The sequence below is a fragment of the Colobus angolensis genome, unplaced genomic scaffold (assembly GCF_000951035.1).
Source record: "Colobus angolensis palliatus isolate OR3802 unplaced genomic scaffold, Cang.pa_1.0 Scaffold144, whole genome shotgun sequence".
Lineage (NCBI taxonomy): Eukaryota > Metazoa > Chordata > Mammalia > Primates > Cercopithecidae > Colobus > Colobus angolensis.
The window spans coordinates 875,723-886,060 of NW_012114533.1; the positions used below are offsets into that span (position 1 = coordinate 875,723).

Consider the following 10,338-nt stretch of genomic DNA (forward strand, 5'->3'; position numbering starts at 1 on the left):
AATGGCTAGCTCCAAAACAGCCCCAGCAGCTGTCCCTGTCACAGAAAGGCGACTGTGTGACGGTACGTGTCTGTCTGCCTGGATGTGGCAGCGCATGTGTGGGAGAGTGTGTGTTTGTGTGCCCCTAGCTCCAAGTCCAAGTGCTTATTATGTCTGAGTGGGGGCCTGTGTGTGTCTGCACGTGTCCGTCTGTCTCTGGGAACACGCAGCCTGAACTCCGCTTTCTGGCCTCGTCTTTTCCTCGCCCATATCCCTTCTTACCCTGCCTCCCTCTGCTGAAATAGAGTGAAAGCAAGATGCAGGTATGGAATGCCGGGGGCAGGGTAATTTGGAAAACTGCAAGTCTGGAGCCAAAGCTGACTGGAAGGCTAGGTGGCAAGGGTGGGACTGCTTTTCCCACAGGTAAACCCCTCTCTGGGTTTTTTGCCAGCTTCGTGTTGCTCCCATGGCCTCTGGAAAAGTCAGGGGGATGATTTGCATTTCAAGGGCATCTTGGGTATGAAGTAAAGGGAGACTTCAGAGCACCCCTTTTTCCAGCTCTCAGTTCTAACCCTTCCTCCCTCATCTTCCCAGCCAAGGCTACCATAGTTCCTTCTCAGGGACATCTCCCTTCCATCAGAGCATTGTTGGCCAAAGTTTTCCAGCTCCAAACCCCCTGACCTGACCTGGAAGGGGAAGTAAGCTGAGCACACCTCCAGTTCTGGCCTGACTTTTCTCCTGTCCTGGGTTCCCTCCAGCCCTGTCTCTTCACATCCAGTAAAAGGTCCAAGATCTAGACCCCTCTGCCTGTAGAAAGAGCAGGGACTCTTTCTCAACCACCTGCCTTGACCTCGGTTCCACTTCCAACCTGGCTTGAGAGGTGGGGTGGGGAGTGGGGGCACAGCTGTGATCTCTGAGCTGGTTGAAGGGGGCGTTACCATGTGCAAATACAGGCCGCTGCCCATCCGCACCTCCCTGAGAAAGGCTCCTAATAAATCCAGAGCAGCCAAGTGACACACATCTCAATCTAGGCTAATCCACTACATTAATGCCACCCCGTGTAGCCTGCATTAAGCCCCTGTTAATGGGGAAGGGGTGACAGAGGCAGAGAGGCCCCTCCCACTCAGCTCTCTACCCCTTCCCTCTGTCCCTAGCCTCCTCTGTTCTCCTCCAACCAAAAGGCACCCAGAGTCTTGAACCCCAGTATTGCCCATTTCCCTTCCTCCCAGCAGAGGGGTCCTGGGAGAGCAGGCAGAAAAGGGGACTCTGTGGGGGAAACTTGGAGAGGGACTCAGGGAGGCTCCTGGGCAATGTGAGGCTAGGTTTTGGGATAGGAAGTTATGAGTAGGAAGGTGGTCTTATGAAGCTCCTGCCTACGGCCTGGAGCAGGCTTGGTAGAGGCCATCCATGGGTGGAGCAATCACTGGTGGGATGCAGTGTATATTGGTGCAGGCAGGAGACCAGGCCCGGCCCAAGCACCCAGTGGTTTTCACACTTGTGTTTGATCTTGTTACCTTCTTTCAAATGAAACCTCTTCAGAAATAATAAACAAAACAGGCTGGGCGTGGTGGCTCACGCCTAATTCCAGCACTTTGGGAGGCCGAGGCAGGTGGATCACCTGAGATCAGGAGTTCGAGACCAGCCTGGCCAACATGGTGAAACCCCATCTCTACTAAAAATACAAAAATTAGCTGGGCGTGGTGGCATGTGCCTGTAGTTCCAGCTACTCGGGAGGCTAAGGCAGGAGAATAGCTTGAACCCTGGAGGTGGAGGTTGCAGTGAGCCGAGATTATGCCACTGCACTCCAGCCTGGGTGACAAAGCAAGACTCCATTTCAAAAACAAAGAAAAAAAAGAAAGAAATAAATCATAAACAAAACAGACCAAAGCAGAGCTGCCCTAGCTGAAGCAGACCCAAGCAAGGCCAGGTTAGAACTGTAGCTGAGTCCCTGAGGGAACCTCGAGGGAAGGCCCCAAAGAGCACAGTGTGAGAAAACAAGCGTTCTGAGTTGACTGAATCAGAAAAATAAAATAATAATAAAAGAAAAATAAAAAGCAAACAAAGAAAAAGCATTAGGAGTCTCACAGACCTAGTTCAGATCTCAATCCCACTGCTTACAAGCTCTGTGAGCCTCATCAAGTTCCTTCAAGTCTCAGTTTCCTCAGCAGAAAAAGGATGATCATACGTGACATATTCTTGTGAGGGGAGAGAGAATGAGGTAAAGGCTCACAGTAAGTACATATAAATGATAGCAGCCATTATTCTTAAGGGAGAAATATCAGGTCTGGTTCAAAATACAATCTGTCCCAAGGAGAATGGATAAAAGACATCTGGTCTGTCTCAGGTATGATTGGCTGAGGACCATGTATGAGTATAAGGGGATACTGAGCATTCAGGTGAGAAGGATTTTAAATTTTTGCAGATATAGTATAGAGTATGTAGTGTGCTATCGTGTAGATTTCTTTGTTGTTGTTTTCTGAGACAGTGGCTTGTTCTGTCACCCAGGCTGGAGTGCAGTAGCGCCATCTCGGTTCACTGCAACCTCCACCTCCCAGGTTCAAGCGATTCTCCTGCCTCAGCCTCCCGAGTAGCTGAGATTACAAGTGCGTGCCACCCCGCCCAGCAAATTTGTATTTTTAGTAGGCACGGGGTTTCGCCCACGGGGTTTCGCCATGCTGGCCAGGCTGGTCTCGAACTCATGACCTCAGGTGATCCACCCACCTCGGCCTCCTAAAGTGCTGGGATTACAGGTGTGAGTCACCACGCCCGGCCTGTAGTCTACATTTTTATTAATTCAATAAATATTGAACCCCAACTGTATACCTGACACAGTTCTAGTTCCTAGCAGTAAACAAAACAAAGTCCAGTTTATATATCTATGCAGAGAACCTGTCAGCATGCACCTCTGTGCCCTTAGGCTGCTATTTCCCCATTCTATCCTAAGGAGCCCCACGCAGCCCCAGCTTTATGGCTGGGGCTGAGAAAGGCGGCAGGGAATTTACGGAGAAACGCTGCTGGGATCCAGCTAAGCCAGAGATTTTACCCCCGTTACCCTGGTCTCTGTCTTCTCTCGCCTCCAGAGACCTCCCTCCATGGAGTTCGGCCTGCTCAGCGAGGCAGAGGCCCGGAGCCCTGCCCTGTCGCTGTCAGACGCGGGCACCCCGCACCCCCAGCTCCCAGAGCACGGCTGCAAGGGCCAGGAGCACAGCGGTAAGCGCGCCCCCTTCCGGGAGTGCAGGAGATAACAGCTTCATCCCCAGTGCGGGTGGGACCCCGGCTGGGCAGCTCAGGTGGGAGCCAGCGGGTGGCTTAGGAGGTCCCGGAGCCAGAGAATCCGCGCAGGCTTGGGCGCCCTGTGACCTGCCCCCACCCTGGCCCACCAGACTCAGAGAAGGCCTCGGCTTCGCTGCCTGGCGGCTCACCCGAGGACGGCTCACTGAAGAAGAAGCAGCGGCGGCAGCGCACGCATTTCACCAGCCAGCAGCTGCAGGAGCTGGAGGCGACCTTCCAGAGGAACCGCTACCCCGACATGAGCACGCGCGAGGAGATCGCCGTGTGGACCAACCTCACCGAGGCCCGCGTGCGGGTATGCTCTCCAGACCCGCAACTCGCACCCGCGCGGGCCCTCCGCACTCAGCCTGCGACCCGGCGGCCAGCGGTTCCACCCCACCTTCCCCTCCCCCGGACCCCGGACCCTGGCTCCCGGCCGCAGCCCCACGCGGCCTCTTGCCCGCCAACCTCCAGCCTCTGCTCCCACTGCTCCCTAGTACCTGGACCGCGCGCTTCTTTGGCCCTGACACCGTCTCTCCTTCCCCTCTCCACCCCTCCTCGACCTCATCCTACTGTCCCTACAGACTCTGGCGCCGATGACTGGGTCCTGCCGCCCGCGCCTTGTTCTCCGACCCCGGACTCCGTGCACTCCTTCCCTCCCACCCCGTCTCCAGCCACCTCATCTCGTTTATTGACCGCAGGGCCCCGGCTGGTAGCCCCGTCGGGGTGGCCCGCCCTCCAGCCGCTGGGACCTGGCCCCGAGCCCTGACCGCCTTTCTCCCGTGCCCGCAGGTGTGGTTCAAGAACCGGCGCGCCAAATGGCGGAAGCGCGAGCGCAGCCAGCAGGCCGAGCTGTGCAAGGGCAGCTTCGCGGCGCCGCTCGGGGGGCTTGTGCCGCCCTACGAGGAGGTGTATCCCGGCTACTCGTACGGCAACTGGCCGCCCAAGGCGCTTGCCCCGCCGCTCGCCGCCAAGACCTTCCCATTCGCCTTCAACTCGGTCAACGTGGGGCCTCTGGCTTCGCAGCCCGTCTTCTCGCCACCCAGCTCCATCGCCGCCTCCATGGTGCCCTCCGCCGCGGCTGCCCCGGGCACCGTGCCAGGGCCTGGGGCCCTGCAGGGCCTGGGCGGGGCCCCCCCCGGGCTGGCTCCGGCAGCCGTGTCCTCCGGGGCCGTGTCCTGCCCTTACGCCTCGGCCGCCGCCGCCGCCGCGGCTGCCGCCTCCTCCCCCTACGTCTATCGGGACCCGTGTAACTCGAGCCTGGCTAGCCTGCGGCTCAAAGCCAAACAGCACGCTTCCTTCAGCTACCCTACCGTGCACGGGCCGCCCCCAGCAGCCAACCTCAGTCCGTGCCAGTACGCCGTGGAAAGGCCCGTATGAGCGGCCCCGCCCGTAGATCATCCCCCAGGGCGGGGGCGACGATTCACAGCCTCCTCGGACTGGGGTCGTTTTGACTGGCTTGCTCCCGCCCCAGGGTCTAAAAGGGGTGTTTGGTCAGCTGGGGGGCGCCGGCTCAGGAGAAGGCCTTCCCCTCCCAGCCCTGAGGGGTGGACTGGGCCCTACACACAGACCGCGCCCCTGGGACTAAAGCCAGGAACAGGGACCAGCTTCCCGGGGGCCAACTCACCCTTGGCCCATCCCTCCTTCTCCAGGCTTCCCCTCCCTCGTTTTCAAAGATAAATGAAATAAACGTGCGCGGACTGTCGAAGGCGTGATGATTCAGAGTCGCGGTTGAGTCCTCTTCCCTTCATCCTCCCCCACTGTCTACAGGCAAGCTGGATGTACAGGAACGAAGTGAGGGTCCAGGCTTCTAGGGATTCAGTCCCACTCACCACCTGCCCCCACTCCAGGTCGGGGCAGCCCGGGATTCTTGCAGCAAAGAGGTGCGTGAGTGCGCGGGACGTGGGAAACCAGCTACCTGGCTGGCATCGGCCACAGCCGGTGCTGCAGCGCCACCTCGTGGTCTCAGGGAGACTAGCTGGTAGATCTGCTCTCCAATGCTTGTAGGTGTCAGCTCTGCTATTCAGGGAGCCTATGACTTTAGATAAAGTTCCTCCGCCTTTCTGAGCCTGTTTCTCACTGTTCCTATGAGGGGCTTGGTCCTCTAACAGCAATAAAGTTCTGGTCTGTAACAACATTTATTAAGTGCCTACCAGGCCTAGGATTCTTTCAGTGTCTGTGTGTGTGCCTCCCACCCTTCCACACACCCTCAGGCGTCCCACCTGCCGATCATCCCCTTAGTACTAGCAGCCTCTTGCCATCACAGCAGCGCTCTTTCCCCCCAAATCCCCAAACTCTCAAAATTTTGTTGAAATCTTTAATTAAAAAAAATAGGGCAAGAAGAAGAAAGATTTCTGGATAGAAATTAAACAACTCAGCTCTTGGGACCCTCCTCTGTCCCACCCCCATCCCAGGGCCTTCTTGGCCTTCACATTAAAAATAGAAACATCAAAGTAACAGACCACACCCCCATCCCAGGGTCACCCTTCTTGTCTCAAAAATTCCAGCCACCTTGGGGCACACATCCTCTGGGGAAACCATGCAGGTAAGGCAACCTAATCATTCTCCCAAAACTAAGCCCAGCCTCTTGGTGCCCTGGAGAAGAGAGAGCCTGGAGCTTCACTGTTCTCTCCAACCCTTCACTGGCTCTTGGTCTTGGCTTTGACCTTGGGCTTGATGTAGGTCTGGCGGAAGAAGTGGGCAAAGAGGATGAAATAGGTCATATACAAGATGAAGGACCAGAATAAGTGTTCCATCGTGGTGTGGCATCCCTGTTCCTGCCTCCAGATGTACGCGAGGATGCTGATGATGGCTCCTACAAACATCTGCAGGATCTGCAGGCTGGTGATGAGCATGGGCAGCATCTTGGGGGGCTTCACGTTGGCAGCCTTCAAAGTGTAGTAGGTGTACATGAAGGCATGCACACCGAAGTTCATGGTGACGAACCAGCCTCCTGCAGGCACTTTGTTCTTGTATCCAAAGCTTGTGTACACCAGTACTGTGCTGTGGTGGTACCAGTGAATAAAGATGAGTGGCCGCTTACGCAGGATGATGAAGGCTGTGTCTCCTGGGAGATGGAGAATCATAGTTGGCACACCACCCAGTGCTGGGACCACCCTCTGCACTGGGTGTAGGGACACGGGAGAAATTCTCAGGGGAGGGAAGGGGGTCTTTGTGGCAGAGAATCTGTAGAGGGGCTTGGGTGAGAGGTATTATTGGGACCCAGGGGTAGGAAAGGGACTCTCAAGGGTATGGGTGAAGGGAGGGCCCTGTGGAGGGATGCAGTTCACAAGGCACCAGAGAAACAAAGCCTTGTCACTCACCGAGTTCTACGACCTTGCTGAGAAGAAAGACCCAGGACCAGAATTTGACTGTAGAATTACCAACGAAGTTGACAAAGCACACGGTTTGCTTTAGGCCCCCAGTAAGTATCACAGTCCCCATAATGCCCCACATCCTCACTGCCCCCAGGATACTGAAATGGGACAAAGGAAGATGGTGTAAGTGTCATCCCCAGGCACCAATCCACCCTTCCCTCGGCTTGGCCAGGTTACTGTGTTCCAAGCTCTACCACCTCCCCACCTGTCCACGGGGCGGGGTCAAAGCTCCTGAGAGCCTGAGGCCAATCTGGTAGATCCAACCAGTAGTCTAGAGGAGATGAGGGCTGGAGAAAGATCAGGGAATGCAGGGGGATGGGATTGAAAGTTGAGTTAAGGAATGGGGTTCTTGGGAGGGGTTAGGAGCCTAGGAGGAGATGTGTGGAGGGATAGGGGAAGACTGAAGGAGTTTGGGGGAGAAAATATGGGGAAGTTATTGGAGGGTCCTGAGAGAGGGTGTTAGGAGCTGAGCGCATTAGAGGCTGGAGAAATGTTTTACGAGTACAGACTATGAAGGCAAGAGGGAAAAAGCAGAGACTACCAGGTAAGGGTCTAAAAAAGAAGGAAAACAGGATAATATAATAGAAGAGGGTGAAGGTTGGGAGGGGAACTAAAGCTGAGAATGAGATGGGGAGAGTATTACAGGGCAACTTGGGGACAGGATGGAGGTTGATGCAATCGGGAAAGCTTTAAGGCATAGAATGGAGGTCTAACGTCTAGAGAAGAGGCAAGGAGTGGGATGGGGTCTTACCTGAAGATTGCAAGGCAGAAGGACCACAGGATGAGGGGCCCCTGCAGGTTGAAGCCCTTGCGTTCCTTCATGTAGTTCTGCCCCACAGCGATGAGAAGCAGGTAGATCAGGGCTATGGGGAATGAGGTTGCCCTGGCAAGCAGAAGGCAGAAGGGATGGGCTCATGGGTGGGTGCTGATTAGAGAAATGCCCACTCATGTCTCCAGGTGAGTGCTCTGGGTTGGAGTCCCAGTTCTGCCACTTACTAGCTGTGTGACATTGGAAAAAACAACTTAACTCTCTGAGCCTTGGCTTCCTAATTTGTAAAGGGGGAATACTACATCTCTCCTGGGAGTATTAATGTATACAAAGTACCTAGCACGGGGCAGGGGCTATGTCCAAGGTTTCTGTGATTATTGCTCTCTCAGTGGGGTTAGAGGTGGGTGACAGCTGTCTGGCCCACACCTAGAAGTAGTCCAGGGCTGTGGGTGTAAAAAGAGTGTGGCAATAGCTTCTCCCTGGTTGGGGCGCCTAGAAGCAGCCCAGGGCTGTGGTGTAAGAAGAATGTGGCAATAGCTTCTCCCTGGTTGGGGCATGGCAAATTGGTTGGAGCATAAAGTCAGACCCCAAAACCTCTGGGGAGCTTTAGGGCAAAGTCAGAGAGCTCTTCCAGGGGAAAGCTTGGAAGAGCTCTCTGACTTTGCCTCCTTCTCCGCAGCAGGAACGGTGGAGCACCTGGGGAACGATGGGATAATTGTAAAGGGTAGGCTGTCCACGGGCCCTGCACTGTGCACACACGCTTACACACACAGCCATAGGGGACGTGGAAGTCATCTAGTAAGGCTTCAGATCAACCTGACGCCTCCAAGACCAGTTCTCACTACACGCTGTCTTTGGCTTCTGTATGTTTCCACGTTCTCCCTCATCCTCTTATTTCTGCTTGCTTGCTTTCAGCTCTAATGTCTTTGAGGTGCCACATACTACCTGCACCTCGGACAAAGGTAGCGTGAAACCAGTACGAGGGAGTCCCGTAACTCTGCTCTGTAAGAAAATCATTGCGGGCATTCAATGCCACCCCCTCGCGCCCTGGCCCCGGGGCCCTGGCATGGCCTTTCCCTCTTCCCAAGTCTCACCAATACTCCTCGAAAAAGGGCCTCATGTCCTTGAACAGCTCGAAGTTACAGGGCTGGAACAGCTGATTTACTTGATGTGAGACATTCATGGCTGTGACCATCTAGTTTTGCAGACGTCAAGGTCCAAAGCTTGGAGGCGCTGGGCGAAAGCCTGGGGCTCTGAGGATGTCGTGAACCTCGGGGCGAGACGGAACAGAGCCGGGACAGAAGGAACCCCTGGGCAAAGCGAGGAGGGCGTCGGACCTAGGCACGTGCGCGGCGGCGCTGCCAGCTCTCCCGGGCGCAGCCACTGCGATATATAACCCGGACTTGCAATGCTGCCGGCCTGGAGGGCGCGCGGCCCCCTCCCTGCGCTGCTCCGCTATCCAATCTCGACCAAGATACGCCTCTGCTCCGCCCCTGGGACGCAGTCTGCATTCTGATTGGTCATCCTCCCGGGCCCGCCTGCCAGGCGTTTCGCACGCCCCGCCCCAAGTCCCATCGTAGGCCATCGCCCGCTCACTTCCTCAGCCTTTTCTCCCTTAACACGTCCCCCCAATCCTGTGTGGCCTTGTGTGTGTACCTGGACAGGCCAGTCTTCCCTTGGCACTGTCAACCGTGGCCTTTGCCTCCGTTTGCTTTAATCTTAACCTGCTTAGCAGTGAGGAGAGAGGGAAGGTGTGCTTAGGCTTTGATGCTCCCACCCAGAAATGGAGGCGTCAGTTTCCAGGCTCCCTGAGATCCTGGGAAACCCAGGCCTGTGATGAGCAAATACTAACCTGGGCAACGCAGAGCTTCTCCTGTAGTCCCTTCCACCTCCTAGCTCAGAGTCTGCGATTGTGAGTGGGTGGAAGGAGATGAATTTTAATAAATTTTATTGTTGAGGTTGTTGATGTTGATGTTTGGGTTGTGGAGGCTACTGTGGTTTCTTTATAGTTTCCTGAATTCCTGAACTGCTCCAGACTGACAGTAACAACCATGGAGAGAGGAAATGGGGTCACCCTCTGGGCTTCTGGAATTATTGTCTTCAGGTTTCCTGGAGGCCTCTTAGGGTTTAGGGAGGGGGGAGAGCCACTGTATCTCCCCAAGGCCTGCTGCTTTTCTCCCTAACCAAATCTACTTCTTTTTCGCCTGTGTAACCAGCCCCAAAGAAATAAATGTTCTAAAACTTTTAAAGTTTTACTCGACTGTCCCTTATTTCTTTCCTAGGTTTTGTGAAAGCGAAGGAGAAATACAAGGCTTGAGGGCAGTTTCAGATAAGGTGGAGATTTGCAAAAAGTTCTAAGAAACATAGATACAAAGTAATTGAAATCAAGATGTGGGTATAAATGGCTACGTGCAGTAAAGCTCTAGGCCAGAGGATCCAGGTAGGACCCCCAGCTCTACTTCCTGAACCTCAGCCACAGTCTATGGGAGGATGTAGTGGAAGTCCTATCAGTGCCATCTAAGTGACTCAAAAGTGCATCCCTTTGTCTCTGTACCTCATCACCTCTCACCTGATCACGTTACCTGGTTGCACTGCCTCCTTCTCTAATACAGTGCTCCTGCTCTTCACTGAATTGCAATCAGAAAAGAGTTCCTGTACCTGGCTGATTACCAGATCCCTCCCTGAGCCTCAGCTGCAGAGATTCTGGTCCTATAAGTTGTCTCAGACTGTACTTGGAAAACCACCACTTTGTTTGCTCATCCAAAAAACAGTTCTGCTTTCCTGCTTAAAAACCTTCAGTGGTTCGGCCGGGCGCAGTAGTTTACACCTGTAATCCCAGCACTTTGGGAGACTGAGGCGGGCAGATCACGAGGTCAGGAGATCGAGACCATCCTGGCTAACACGGTGAAACTCCATCTCTACTAAAAAATACAAAAAATTAGC

At 54.8% G+C, this 10,338-nt stretch overlaps 2 protein-coding genes across 2 annotated transcripts in view; one reads left to right on the forward strand and one right to left on the reverse strand.

Annotated features, from left to right (window-relative positions):
• The window catches only part of PITX3 (paired-like homeodomain 3), a 12,051-nt gene extending 7,097 nt beyond the window's left edge, over positions 1-4,954 (forward strand). Inside the window, exons 2-4 of the mRNA XM_011935481.1 lie at positions 3,060-3,189; positions 3,363-3,565; positions 4,042-4,954. Coding sequence (XP_011790871.1) covers positions 3,072-3,189; positions 3,363-3,565; positions 4,042-4,629 — 909 coding nt within the window. The 5' untranslated portion in view covers positions 3,060-3,071 and the 3' untranslated portion in view covers positions 4,630-4,954. The remainder of the gene's footprint in view (positions 1-3,059; positions 3,190-3,362; positions 3,566-4,041) is intronic.
• A 598-nt stretch (positions 4,955-5,552) lies between these two features.
• On the reverse strand, positions 5,553-8,862 carry ELOVL3 (ELOVL fatty acid elongase 3). Its single transcript, XM_011935482.1, has 4 exons — positions 8,490-8,862; positions 7,378-7,509; positions 6,573-6,724; positions 5,553-6,316 (listed from the first exon to the last, which is right to left on the reverse strand). Exons 1-4 carry the CDS (start codon positions 8,588-8,590, stop codon positions 5,889-5,891), a joined length of 813 nt encoding a protein of 270 aa, XP_011790872.1. The 5' UTR covers positions 8,591-8,862; the 3' UTR covers positions 5,553-5,888.
• Positions 8,863-10,338: the final 1,476 nt, after the last annotated feature.